This window comes from Chroicocephalus ridibundus, chromosome 5 (genome assembly GCF_963924245.1).
Source record: "Chroicocephalus ridibundus chromosome 5, bChrRid1.1, whole genome shotgun sequence".
NCBI classification, from domain to species: Eukaryota; Metazoa; Chordata; class Aves; order Charadriiformes; family Laridae; genus Chroicocephalus; species Chroicocephalus ridibundus.
The window spans coordinates 72,610,481-72,625,433 of NC_086288.1; the positions used below are offsets into that span (position 1 = coordinate 72,610,481).

Genomic DNA, 14,953 nt, shown 5'->3' on the forward strand with positions numbered 1-14,953 from the left:
TCCAAACCCGCCTGGACGAGTTCCTGTGCAACCTGCTCTGGGTGACCCTGCTCTGGCAGGGGGCTGGACTAGATGATCTCCAGAGATCCCTTCCAGCCCCTACTGTTCTGTGATTTCCAAATGCTGTTTGTTAAAAGGAAGACAGATGCCTTTGGAAGCTGCAGCAGCGGAACCAAATTGTGCCAGTTTTACGGATTGTCAGTAATATTGAAAATGTTATGCCAAGCATTAGGCATTGATATTCCACAGCTGAGTGCTTCATGGAGAGTCATTCTATAATGGCATTTTACTTGAGCTGTTTTTACAAATTTTGAAGTTGTTTTAGGAAAGAGCTTCCATCAGGTATCTAAATGTGATGGAACAAGAAGGCAGCTTAGAGTATTGAATAAATTTGGGCAGAAATTTGGAAATCTGGTATTTGGTTTAGGTGGAAACGAGAGCCTTTCATGTAAGAGATCACTACACGACAGGTAATGCTGTAGATGAGATCTTTTGGGTATATTACAAAAGAAACCAGGGTTGGTGGCTTACCTACACAGCCCCTCTCCCCCAACCTGAACAGTACAATACCGCACAGTATTACAGTACAATAGTGGGGTGGATAACTATGAAGAACTGAAGCTGAGAAGCAGGCCTTGGAGTTCATCTAACGCTCCCAATTGCACAGAGAATGTTGTTAGTAAAACCATTAGTGTGTTTGTTGGTAAAATTATGACATCTTTCATAAAAGTGAAATATCTTGTTAGGTTCCTTATAATTTTAGTTGAAAGCATTGATATTATAAAAAGGAGGACGTAAGGAGTAGTGCTACAGTCATTCCAGCATTTGGTTCCACTTTGTGCATGGTGGCAATTTGTTATAGCTGTGTTTAGGCCCCCTCCCCGCTTTCTTTTTTTCCCTTCTAAAGTTTCACTCTAAACTGAGTGAGAGCGGTCTTTACCTGCAGATGTACTGTATTCCTGATTGGTGTTTTTTTTAAAAAATGAAAAGCCTCTCTAGCTTTTGTGGGATCCCACTTCAGAGGGATTTTTATTTCCTGACCTGTTTTGTAAATAATCCATTTAATTACTTTGGAATTTCACTTTGCATTTTTTTTCCTAGGGCACTGATATTTCTTGCTAAGTAAAACAGCTATGTAGATAGATGGTTCCACATATCTTTCCGGCTCTGTATTTCTTAGAAGCAGGATCAGAACTGTCAATTTGGTTGCTTCTTAAAATGTGGTGCTGCTGATGATCACTACTATGAGCTACACATCAAAATCTTTATAAAGGAAAGAGTCAAAAACCACAAGTAACAAGAGTTACATGATGAAGAATAACAGAAGAAACCAGAGGAAGTGAATGTTTCAGACTATCCTTATGGTTCAACTAAGGTTCCATTGCTCCATTTTGGAATGGTGTTGAGGTGGACTTGCTGCAGGGGTCCAGAGCAACCAAGTAGTGTTGGGCTCAGCAATCCTTAATAGTCCTCTCTGTCCCAGAGAGGGAGGAGAGGACTGGGTAGTACGACACAACCCCGTGCTGCTGATTAGTGTGACACAACCCTAACATGAGGTTATGCTGGAACTGTTCCAGCACTTCAAGCAGCTTAAGAGCTATAAGTTGATGACTCCGAATAGGTCCCAGACTTTTTCCAACTGTGTACTGATTTTCCAGGCTATTAAACGACCAACTCCAGAGGTCTGTTGAAGATTTACAGCACCGATTGTCCCTCAAAAATGATGAATTGCAGTCAGCTCAAGAAGAAATTGTAAAGCTAAAGGAGAAAATAGGTAATCATTAGTTATTTTTATGCTTATTTCCTGTTTTTAAAATAGAAAGTACTTATTCTTTTATTTATAGATAGGTTAAACCAGAGGAGCACTTCACAGGATGAAGCAGTCAATGTGCTTAGAAGTACTATTACTGTTTTGGACAAAGAAAAGGACAGTCTTCAAGAAACCGTAGATGAAAAAACAGAAAGAATTGCATGCTTAGATGACAACTTAGCTAACAAGGTATGTGCAGTAAAAGTACTATATTGCAGTCCATTTTTAAAGCGGTTACATTATAAGGAGATAGTTTTCTGTGATGACAAAGCCTGTGCAGAGCTCTAGGCATCACATACACACTATGTTTGGACCCAGCCAATACAAAGAGTCATTTGCCAACTCATTTTAGTTATGATTATTAGTGTATTCCCTAAACGCTCCAAGAAAATAAAAAAGTATTTTTTGCACTTGGAGGTATTTATTGAGATATAAGGTTCTAGGCTGAGGTGGCAGAATCTATAGCAGACTTCCATCTTTTTTGATGACAATTGTATCTCATTAAAGAAAAGAAGCTTGGAAATTTGAATGTGCAATTACTTATTGATAAAGGGTTAAAATAAATGTTTAAATGTAAAGTTCTTTTAATTGAAGTATCCTGTTATATTGCAATATAACAATACTTAATACAACTTTTGCTTTTATTTTCGTAGGAGAAAACAATTACTCATTTACGTCTAACTCTCTCTGAGCTGGAATCCTCAGCAGAGTAAGTAAAGACTAGTGTGCCTTTTTCAGTGGTTTTATGTTATCTAGTGGTTTTAAAGTTAAAGCAGATGGCAGTTTTAGTTATTTTGGTGAAATGGAGTTAATTATGTTTAAGTCAAGTAAAGGAGTGTACTATGTTGAGAAAGATGTACACAACTTCTGAAGAGACTTCCCCTGCAATTGTATTGCAGGCTGTTAAGGTACTGTTAAGACAGCCGTTAGCAATTGTATGTCTGTATTTATTTTCCTAAATTGATAACATTTCTTAATTCTCAGTTAAGAAGTAGCTTTTTAGTATTCTAAGTACTGCACTAGGTATTATTAGATTGACCCAGCTAAAACTCAGGGCTGAACTCTTAATTATTGGCAATCTAATTCTTCTAGTTTAAGCTACAAGTACAGTCTTAATTAAAATATATTTATGCAGTTTTTAGCTGGGCTTCATCTGATCTTTCCTTCTTGCCTCTTTTTAAGCATTACTCTTAAAACTATAGCTTTTAGAAAGAAAATATTGAAACACCAATATTTTAACACTTGAAGAGGTGTGTAACTGAATACTTGGTACATCAATGCATAAAGTATCTGTGGCAAAAAAATAATGCAAAAGTTTACTTAAATTCACACATCTTTATATTTCTACTTTTTTGTTTACGCTCTTCCTTACTCTTTTGATTGTTTTCTTTCAAGTGTAAGCTGTCATCTTCCTTTATGGTTTATAAAATATACAGTGACTAATATACTGTAACTCTACCAAACACAGATAAACATAAGTATCTGTAATTGCTGTTTGCATAACAAGATACATCTTACCAGATACACCTTCAAAGTTAAAAATTAATTCCATTTTATTTGTGCATATTGACATTTTATATCCTTACCTTATGTTTATGTTGAGACCCAGTTTGTCAGCCTTCAGGGAGCAAGAATTTTACCTCTTTTCTTAACGAGGCAAAACAACTAGTCTAATTTAAAAAAAAAAAAAAAGCTTTTGCACATCCAAATCCATGTCTGATAATTTTCAGCAGTGTGTGGTATAGTATAAGAAGGGACAACTTAAATAAAATTTTCACTTGATAGCCAGATGAAGGACATGCTGAACAACAGAGACCGTGAGATATCTAGCTTACATCGCCAGCTTGATACGTCCCACATAGAACTTGCAGAAACAGTAAGAATAAAGGAAATGGCTCTGAAAGAAAACAGACGATTGCAAGATGACCTAGCTACAATGGCCAGAGAAAACCAGGTATGAAGACTGTATGTAATACTGAAGTATTAAACTATTTATTGCCTGCTTACATATCATGGTACATCAAAACCACTATATCCTCAATTTTGATTTGGTATGTTTAATTATTGGTATTTCTTGAACACTGGGATATTAAAAATGACTGGGCAGAAATTGTAAAAGCAATTACTTTATGTACTTTAGCGTAGTCAATACAGTGGGGGAGAAATAGACGAGCTTTCAGTTTAGTCACCCTTCCCTAGATTAAAAAAGAAACCCAAATAAAATAAATCTAGGACATAATTGTTTATACTATAATGAAATTATGTTAATTGGTTATATCACTTGGTAGTTGGTATTTAATTGTTAAAAATGGTGTTGTATTATCTGCGGAACGCAGATTATTGAGAGAGAGAGCAAGAAACCACAAAAGCAGATATCAGATTATTAGTCATAGAATCATAGACAGGTGAAAGTGAGAGGGAGGAGATCGCTAGCGCATCTGAATTTTTTCTGGTGTATAGTGATTCACTAGTTTCATCCATCTCGTTTCCATGAAGCATTGGATGTATTGAGTGAGGTATGCCACGTTTTGAGATTAGAATGTTTTGGAACGTAGATTTTAATGTTTGTGGTCTGTGAGCTTTGGTAATGGTGGCTGTAAAGAGGTATTGGCAGGTCTTCAATTTCTGGTTCTGGCAAGGTTAGTTTCCATTCATATGCATTGCTCTGCAGGAACTTTGCTTTCACTGATGAATTTGGAAAGGTTAATGTTGGGGGAGAAAATTTAAGAGGGATTAAAAGCTACAAGACAGAGGGATTGAAGAAAACTTATTTTTAAGGTACGATAGTGCTGAACAGCCTGAATTTGTTTCCTGATTTCAGGAATGGATAAGGATGCACAGTCGATGGGAACAGGAGGGGTTCCCATTCCATTGTGTCAAGGTTGTCTGGGGTTTTTAGATGGTGAATTCAAAGGTGCCGTCTATTTCCCGGGAGAAATGTTCTTATTGGATTGTCTTTGCATTGGTAAGGTAGGTGTCGTGCTGAGGTGGTATCTTAGAGTTCAGCTGTATATTGCAGCTTTTTTAGTGTGTCAGTTTGGGTTTTGGGGAGATTCTTTTCAGGTACTTTTTTTGACTGCTTGTAGAATTTTATGTTATATATTTTTATTTGTAATAGTTTTATATGATTTCATCTTTCCTTATCTCTCTAGTAGTTTGGACTCATAATGTACCTCCTTGCTAACAGCTAGCCAGTCAGTAGATTTAGGCCAAAAAGCAGGTGGGAAGCGGGTTATGATTGCCCAGAGGACTCTGAGTTGGTTCATGTGTATTCCTGGTCAGCTTCCCAGTTGGGAGGTATACAGTCCCTCTCAGCTGCTGATGGCCAAATACATTTCCTTGTAAAGTGCATGCTATAAAGGCACAACTTAAATTTACATCAAAATCAAAGTTGAAATAAAATCTTCAATGCCTTGAGGAATTACCTATTTCTCTAGGGTATCACTGAATGTTTTATTGAAAGATGATCTATCTCAAGTTGATGGTGTAGGTTAAATAAAAATTTTGCAAGACAGAAATGGTTGAGAGACTCGGTGAATTAAACTGTTTGATTATCATCATTATGATTCTTGTGGCATCTTTATCTTGAGATGTTCTCCAGGGGTCTGCAAGTTAAACCAGCCGCTGGTGTGTAAGGCTTATTCTTTCAAGAGCATAAGGGGCTTATTTGTATAGTATATGTTCATTTGCACTCTTCCCAATCATCATGGCTCCATCTCTTCTTCTTTGGAATTCTCTGGGTCTGGGATCCATGTCTTGGAGAGCCTGAAATGCATTCAGTCTTGTTAATCCCTCACATAGTTTGAGGAATAATGAGTTGGTTTTGTGCATCAGCTGGTTACTGCTCACCAAAAGCCTCCCAACTCCAAGTGCATGACATGGATTTCCCTGTACGATAGGATGCTCGTATGGATGATACATAATAAAAATGTCCAGTATTTTTTAGGGTAAGTAACATCATTTATTGGGCTAGACATTAGAAAGACTACGTAGAGAGTATGTGATTGTGATTTAAAGATCTAGCCCAGAATTTTGTTGCAACTCATTACATTCAATTTTTATAGCAAATACAACTATTGCAGCTCACCAAGAGACTCAAATGGCCTTGTACAATTTTGATGCTGAGATACAAATGTTTGTTTGAATTCATTGTAAATGCCAACACTAAAAATAATCAGGGCCTTGTTAGCTAAACCATTTATTTCAGTTCCCCTCAGTCACCCTGTCTGAGTCTGAAGATAGAAAGTACAATATAGCAAGATGTTTTAAGTGATGTAGTACCCTTGGTAGTTCTCGCAAAACCTGTGGTACGATACGTGGGTATATGGGTGTATTATTGAAATTAGTGATGTCATTCACAGGTACCTAATAAGATAAAATACTAAATATTATCATAATGTGGTGACTAAAGCTTTCCCAGTTTGCTTGAGAAGGCTACCACAGAGATAAGCAAACTGATTTCAACATATGCTAAAAAAGCACACAGTACGTAGGCTGCAGGTAAATTAATATTAATATACTACAAAAAGCAGAAGGGAAAGAAATAAGGCAATTTCCTCTTTCTCCCACATTTGGCAGTGGGGATAGAAGAAGATACTTGCCTTTTTGGTTCTCTGAGCTAGAGGACACAGAGAAAGGTGAGACCTGAACCTGAGTGGGCCAGAGTTAGCAGTTCCAACGAATCAAACAAATTCCATGGTGCATTTTTAATGTCTAAATATGATCTTAATGCATTTAGTTATTTTATCTTGCAATTCTAGTTTAAAATAAATGTTCTTCTGTTATAAAGTTGACATTTTAGTGACACAAAACTTTCCTTCACTCAGGGATAGTGAATCTTAAGGCTAGAAAAATCCCAGCTCCCAAACATTTGTATGTTGAATTTTCCAAAGATCATTAGGGTGTGTCATCAGGGAAGCTGCAGATTTTATGAACTGGTATGGTATTCATTGTTTTCTGTGATTATTCTTACCTGGAAAACTCTTTGTTGTATCTAAGATGTGGGTATCATGGTTTAACCCCAGCCAACAGCTAGGACCACATAGCCACTCACTCACTCCCCCCGTTGGGATGGGGGAGAGAATTGGAAGAGTAAAAATGAGGAAAAAACTCATGGGTTGAGATAAAGACAGTTTAAGAAGTAAAGCACAAGCTGCGCACACAAGCAAAGCAGAACAGGGAATGCATTCCCTCCTTCCCATCAGCAGGCAGCTGTTCAGCCATCTCCAGGACAGCAGGGTTCCCCCACGTGTAACGGTTACTTTGAAAGACAAATGCCATCACCCCGTATCATAGAATCATAGAATTGCTGAGGTTGGAAGGGACCTTTAAGATCATCGAGTCCAACCTTTAACCTACCCTGACAAAAGCCACTTCTAAACCATGTCCCTAAGTGCCCCATCTACCCTTTTTTTTTAAACACCTCCAGGGGTGGTGAATCCACCACCTCCCTGGGCAGCCTATTCCAATGTTTAATAACCCTTTCAGTGAAAAAATGTCTCCTAATATCTAATCTAAACCTCCCTTGACGTAACTTGAACCCGTTTCCCCTCGTCCTATCACTTGTCACCAGGGAGAAGAGGTCAGCCCCCATCTCTCTACAACCTCCCTTCAGGTAGTTGTAGAGGGTGATAAGGTCTCCCCTCAGCCTCGTCTTCTCCAGACTAAACAACCCCAGCTCCCTCAGTCGTTCTTCATAAGGTTTGTCCTCCAGACCCCTCACCACCTTTGTAGCCCTTCTCTGGACACGCTCCAACACCTCAGTGTCCCTCTTGTAGCGAGGGGCCCAAAACTGAACGCAGTACTCGAGGTGGGGCCTCACCAGTGCCGAGTACAGGGGGATGATCACTTCCCTAGTCCGGCTCACCACACTGTTCCTGATACAGGCCAGGATGCTGCTGGCCTTCTTGGCCACCTGGGCACACTGCTGGCTCATATTCAGCCGGCTGTCCACCAACACCCCCAGGTCCTTTTCTGCCGGGCTGCTTTCGAGCCACTCTGCCCCAATCCTGTAGCGCTGCATGGGGTTGTTGTGACCCAAGTGCAGGACCTGGCACTTGGCCTTGTTGAACCTCATACCATTGGTCTCAGCCCATCGGTCCAGCCTGTCCAGATCCCCCTTCTTCCTTCTGTGTGCCCCCTCTTCCTTCTTCTTCCCCCAGCTTTATATACTGAGCATGACGTCATGTGGCATGGTGCTTAGAGATATGGTTTTTGTCAGTGTTGTGTTGATGGTTGGACTTAGACGATCTGAAAGGTCCCTTCCAACCTAGGCAATTCTATGATTCTATATCCCTTTGGTCAGCTGGGGTTAGCTGTCCTGGCTGTGTCTCCTCCCAACTTCTTGTGCACCCCCAGCCCACTCACTGGTGGGGCAGTGTGAGGAGCAGAAAGGGCCTTGACTGCTCAGCAACAACCAAAAACATCCGTGCGCTGCCAACAGTGTTCCCATCCCAAACCCAAAACACAGCACTACTGCTGGCAAGAAAGTCAACCCCATCCCAGCTGAAACCATGACATAGGAGATATTTCTGAAACCTACAAATTCAAAAGACCTTTGGCTAAATTACTTAGAATAGAATAAAATCTACGGCACATGCAATTACTTTGATTTAGTCTGATATGGTAATAGATAGTGTGATTAATTTACTCTAATGCACTGTTTTGCCTTTATGTCATCTCTTTAGGCTATCAGTACTGACCTTGAACATGCAATGCGTGAAAAGGAAGAAATGAAAACCAGCGTTCATAAATATATAACTGAAGTTTCCAGAATTGAGAACTTGATGGCTTCAAAGGTAAAAATATAATCTTGTAGGCAGTTATTACCATATTCAATAAATCCATTGGTTTCAGAGTATAACACATTCTCCTTAGGATACAATAAACAAATTAAGAAATATATGGTCTGGGTCCCGTTCTCCCTGCCTGTTGCATTTCCTTCTTTTATTTTTTTTTTCTTCTTTCCTCTGCGGTATTTCAAACTACTAGTGGATTCATATAAAGCCTTATTAGATCTGAAGCACTGATAAATTCTGGCACATCACAATTTAATTGATTATGTTTCTGTTAGCCATAACAGTAGAGAATGCAAACAAATTGCGTTTGAATGTTGTTTTGTTTTTTGAGTTTTGACAAGGCAACTAGTAAAATATCTGGTAATATTTCATGATTGTAGACAACAAGCAGTTTATATCGTGGTTTTTAATATTTGACACTTTTTAAAAAGAGACGTTTTATATGTGGTTCTGCAGAAAAGTGTAAAAATAGCACATTGGAATGTTTTCTCTATGAATGATAAGTTCAGAGTTTTTGCTCTACTGATAAAAAAGTGTCCTTGTTAAATGAATTTTATCCTGATACTTGGATTAAAAAGTGTGACGTGTGTGAATAAAGACTTACAATCATTTAAAACAAATAGAATTTATGTCAAGACATGAACTGGCAAATTTATTATGTGGCTTTGAATAAGCAAGAATGATTTCTGATCTGACTTCGACTTGCATGTCTAGATGAATGCATGTAAATACAATCAGTTTTTACAAGTAGAAACTGAAGCATAGAGAAAAAAATAAGGTCAGTAGTATGTTAGCTTAGAACTCTCAATTTAAAACACCTGAAGTTTAGTTTTTAAGAATTTTATAATATATCATAGGTCCAAAGCACTTCAGCTACAGATGTGGCCACATCTTTGGCAAACGAGAATCCAGTTGTGCAAGTCAGGTACCAAGAAGTTGTATATACAGCCATTGGCTGTTGATGAAAGGTTGGTTTCAGGGATTTATCTAGTATTACATCCAGATGTTGCTTGTGGTGACAAGGATTTACTTTTCTGCACAGTGTTCACTTGCTTAATCGTGAGGTTTTTGTCTCCTAATGCCCTGCCTCATTCTGTCTGCACCTTTCAAGTTCTCCAGGAAACACAGAAGAAATGTCAGAAACAGTAGCCTTCCTCATTAGATAAATCTGATTCATACTAACAACATGCTTATCCTGCTGTGCATTATACAAACAGGGGAAGAAGGGAATGGAGCTAAATAAAGAATACAAATTAATCACTGCCTTATAACGTGCACTTCGAGTTGGGCCAAATTAAAATTCGCAGGCAACATTTGTGCTATCACTGCATAACTTGTAAGCACTAAAGCTTGTGGTTTTGTGCTTTTACGATGGACTGCTTAGGTGTCTCTGCTCGAATAGGTTATCAGTCTTTCAGGCACTGCTGTGCCTGAAATATTTGTAAGAGCGCTGTAAGTAAAAGAGCTGAAAATGGACTCCTGCTGGAATTTCATGGAAAGGGCAGCACTAAGATCAGTCCATCTCAGTAATGTGACCCCTGACACTGCAGAGACATCCAAAATAACCCCTCTCATGGGAGCCTTGAAAGTCATTCACAACTACTAAACTAAACTAAATACTTCCATTTAATAAAATTGAATGCCATTACTGTGTGTGTTTACTATTTGGCCTTGCAAGAGGGATGGTGCCCTTTAGTAGCTGCCAGATAGTGGGACCGAGGAAATGGGGAAAGATCTACTTTCTTCTAAAAAAAAAAAGAAAAAGATACTGTAGGGAGTAGGCATGAAGTAAGATCAAGCAACTTGAAGATACGTTGATCATTGTAGAGTGATTTACTGTTTCATTTAGGAAAAAGAAAACCAAGAATTGTTAGAGAAGTTCCGAATGCTCCATACGCAAGCTGAAGACTGGGAAATGAAGGCTCATCAAGCTGAAGGAGAGAACAGCTCAATACGACTGGAACTCCTTTCTGTAGATACAGATCGGAGACATCTTCAAGAGAGAGTAGAACTTCTGGAAAAAGAGATTCAAGAGGTAATAACTTGTGCAAAGAAATTCTTTCAAGGAAAGTGAGATACATTCAAGTGTTTTTTTAATGAAGTCATACTATTTTTAATGCTCCAAAGGAAAATAATTCCTATACATGAATGTTTCAAATGTGGACACTTGAGTTTTTGAAACAGTAACTGATTTTGGTTACATGCGCTTTCCTTCTTCCTACCCTGCTTTCCCAAAATTAGAATCACAGCATAACTTTTAATACTTTTAGATCTATTCTGTTGGGTGATCATTACTATTATGTTATTGTCTCTGTAAGAACCTTTTGTTTAGTTGTTTCAAAATATTTGCATATAGCTTTATGTGTATTTTGTCAGCTAGTTTTATGAGTATTTTGTAAACTTAGTTCTTACATTTCCTTCAAGCTTTGAGTGAAGTATTTGAAGTATTGGTGGCTGGAGTAAAGGTAAAAATAGAGTACGATAGTTGTGGATTGACCATATTTTATGTCATGCTTTTAATTAGCCAAAAAGAGTTAGAGACTTTAATATAGAATCATAGAATCGTTTAGGTTGGAAAAGACCCTTGGGATCATCGAGTCCAACCATCAACTCCACTCTACAAAGTTCTCCCTTACACCATATCCCTTAACACCACATCTAAACAAGTCTTAAACACGTTCAGGGATGGTGACTCCACCACCTCCCTGGGCAGCCTATTCCAGTGTCTGACCACTCTTTCTTCCTAATGTCCAACCTAAACCTACCCTGCTGCAGCTTGAACCCATTCCCTCTTGTTCTATCACTAATTACCTGTGAGAAGAGACCAGTACCAGCCTCTCTACAATGTCCTTTCAAGTAGTTGTAAAAAGTGATGAGGTCTCCCCTCAGCCTCCTCTTCCTCAAACTAAACAGTCCCAGCTCCTTCAATCGCTCCTCATAAGATTTATTCTCCAGGCCCTTCACCAGCTTCGTTGCCCTCCTCTGCACTCGCTCCAGCACCTCCATATCTCTCTCGTATTGAGGTGCCCAGAACTGGACACAATACTCAAGGTGTGGCCTCACCAGTGCTGAGTACAGGGGGACAATCACCTCCCTCCTTCTGCTGGTCACACTATTTCTAATACAAGCCAGGATGGCATTGGCCCTCTTGGCCACCTGGGCACACTGCTGGCTCATGTTCAGCTGCTTGTCAATTAGAACCCCCAGGTCCTTTTCTGCCAGGCAGCTCTCCAGCCACACTGCCCCAAGCCTGTAGCGATGCATGGGGTTGTTGTGGCCCAAGTGCAGGACCCGGCACTTGGCCTTGTTGAAGGTCATTCCATTAGCGTTGGCCCATCGGTCCAATCTATCCAAGTCTCTCTGTAGAGCCTCCCTATCCTCATGCAGATCAACAATTCAAATCAAATCAATATTGTAAGCTTAGAAAAAAATAGATTGCATTTAGGGGGTTTTAAGCTTTTAATTCTCTTCAGAAGAGAGCCTGAATCCAACCTCATTCCACTCTTGTATAGTACTTGTATAATTCTTCAAGACGGTGATCAAAAATTGCAGAGATGGTTTATTAGTTGTTCTTAGCTGTGATTTAGGGAGAGGAGAGGAATGTAACATAAAATTAATTTTAAAGGGAAAGTTAATTTTGAAGGGAAAAGAAAGTACTAAAAAAGATCCTATTATCCGACAGAGAACTGTTAACGTTTAACACTGAAGGGGTATCTATATTTGCTTTTTGTTTAGCATATTGTTGCACATCAAGCATATGAATCTCAGATCTCCTCCGTTACAAAAAATATGGCCAAACTGGAAGAGGATATTAAACGTGCAAATCAGGATAAGTCTTCTGTGTTGGCAGACCTGGCTTCTGTGAGGGAACTCTGTGTGAAACTTGAGTCTAACAAAGAACTTTTATCTCGGCAACTGACGTCTAAAAGCATGGATTATGAAAGGGTAAGGAGCAAAGGCAAATTTAATTTGCTAGAATAAAATATCTTCCTTTGCTTTTAATGGTTTTTGTAGAAAAGAATAAATTACTTCTAAGAGCAAGGTAAGTTAATTTACATCACTAGTTTTGCATTTATATATAAATTATAGGTTTATATAGAGAGTCCATATCTGTGGGTTTTGTACAAAAAGAGGGAGTTTCATTCATTATCACTAAAAAATGTGTCAGCATTAGTTTTTCCTATACCACAGAGACAAATTATTTTTATTTGGTTTTATGTACTGTTTTTTAGTTTACTCAAATTTTCAACTTTTAGAAAAAGCACTTCTTATTTAGATATTAAGGCCTTTTCCCGAAGGGATTTCTTCAATTAAATTTAGGTTCAGGTGAAGTTCATTAAATATTTTGAAATAGTTTAAACAGTTCTAAATATCCATAATTTCTGAACTTTTTCTTTACAGCTGATTGTTGTGTCATTACTTAGTGACTTTGTCAGGCTTTCTGTAATATTCAAGGCCTTAAGGACAGTAGTTCTCATCTCCACAGAATTTGTTTATATTCATAGAACTGATCAGGAAAACAAGCTTCCTACATTTTCAGCAAAAGCCAAGAAGCTAATTGTGAACTAACCTGGTCGAATAGAATGAAGTATAGTAAGTACTATTTTTGTACTTGTGCAAAAGCTCACTGCTGTTAAAAACCAGTTAGTGTTCTGGGTACTTATCTAAGAATTTCCAACACTCAGTAATCCAGCTCCCGGTAAAACATTTGACAGATGTACAGCTTGAATAGTTTTTAACTAAGTACAATTTTAAATAATTGTAGGCTTTAATTTGTTTTGTGAGCTTGGTTTCCTATTCATTTTCAGAAAACTTCCAATCGTTTTGGTTTTTATAACAACTCTTCACAGAAGAGAACTGTGTGTGTTTGTAAACTGGTATATTAATAATGTATAAAATTTGTGCCCTAGGTTCTAGGTGAATTAGAAGATATAAAATCAGAAGCAGAATTGCTGAAAAAGCAGTTATCCAGTGAGAGACTTACAGTTCAGAATCTTGAAACATTGCTGGCTACTAGTAGAGACAAAGAATTTCAGAACCATATAGCATCCCATGAGAAAGATTCCGAAATTCAGTTATTGAAAGACAAGCTAACACTCGCCGAGAGCAAACTGTAAGTTTTGACAGGTGTATGTATGTGTTACGTGGTTGTCACGCAGAAGTTTCTTTGTAAACACTTGTGCACAAAGTCAAATTCTTGATGTTCACTATGGCTGAGCAAATTTTTGCAGCAATGTCTTTTAGCCTTTCATGGCAGCGTTTACTTAAAGTTTCAGTACGGACCTTTCGTATCACTTTCATTAATCAGCACTCTGGTGGACATCAGTTTAGTACAAGCAGTAAACTTAAACAGGAGTTCCAAACACAACCTATTCTGAAAGGAAGGAACATCCTGCTGAGTTTTCAGTGTCTTGGGAATAAGCACTCAGTTTCTCTCTGGATTTGTCCCCAGTTTGACTTCAGAAAGTTTACTTCATTTTCTGTGCTGGTCAGTCAGGCACAGGAAGCGATACCTTTCCTGAAGTTCACTTGTCTGATATAAGTCTGCCATCTTTTCAGTGCAATCACTAAAACCTTTCCTTCTGAGCCTCCTAGTCATCATAACTACTTGATGGTGAAGTAGCTGATCTGTTGCAGACATTATTTCCACTACAGAACCAGCCAACCCATGACCACTTGTAAATTTTTTTAGCTGTTGAGTACTTCTATAAATATATATATATATATATGCGTAGCAGTATGATTTGGATATTTAACCTTTGCATCAGAGTGTATCAATTCTCAAAAATATACAACCACCTGTCTCACAGGTTCTGATTTTCTTCTTAGCTTCAGGAAGCAATCTAATTCAACTCTGCTTTTTAAGCAAAATGTCATATTTTTATTTGGCTTTGAAGAGTGTAACTACAAGTTTAATTTTTAAGAGAACACATATTTTCTTAGTCTTGAACTTCTTTTCTTTCTGTTGGGAGAATATTCTGAAGTCTAACTCCTTTAGAACAACGTGGATTCATCAAGCGTCTGAAAGCAAATTGAAAGTAAAAGTTTAACGTGTGTACTGCTCACAAAGAAATACCAAGTAGATTAAATCCATGCTAAATGTGAGTTGCTTACCTACTCAGGATGCCTGTTGTCCTTACTTTGATTAAAGTAAGAATCACTTCCGTAATAAATAGTGAAGTCATAGTGCCTTAAAAAAGCAAAAGTAGTTTTGCTGCTATTAACTGTTAAGGAAAAAGTCTTGTATCATTTATTGTTCCTTTGAAATATAAATGGAACTGAACCTGACAGCTACACTAGATGTGGCCAGCAATTTCCATTATAGCTAACTGCAACTTCTTACGCT

At 38.2% G+C, this 14,953-nt stretch overlaps 1 protein-coding gene across 4 annotated transcripts in view; it reads left to right on the plus strand.

The window, feature by feature from the left end:
- CEP135 (centrosomal protein 135) overlaps positions 1-14,953 on the plus strand; it is a 41,746-nt gene that overhangs the window by 19,582 nt on the left and 7,211 nt on the right. For all 4 annotated transcript variants that reach the window (XM_063337002.1, XM_063337001.1, XM_063337004.1 and 1 more), the window contains 8 exons: positions 1,659-1,774; positions 1,845-1,999; positions 2,464-2,519; positions 3,596-3,764; positions 8,497-8,607; positions 10,457-10,642; positions 12,343-12,552; positions 13,518-13,720. In XM_063337002.1, coding sequence (XP_063193072.1) covers positions 1,659-1,774; positions 1,845-1,999; positions 2,464-2,519; positions 3,596-3,764; positions 8,497-8,607; positions 10,457-10,642; positions 12,343-12,552; positions 13,518-13,720 — 1,206 coding nt within the window. The remainder of the gene's footprint in view (positions 1-1,658; positions 1,775-1,844; positions 2,000-2,463; positions 2,520-3,595; positions 3,765-8,496; positions 8,608-10,456; positions 10,643-12,342; positions 12,553-13,517; positions 13,721-14,953) is intronic.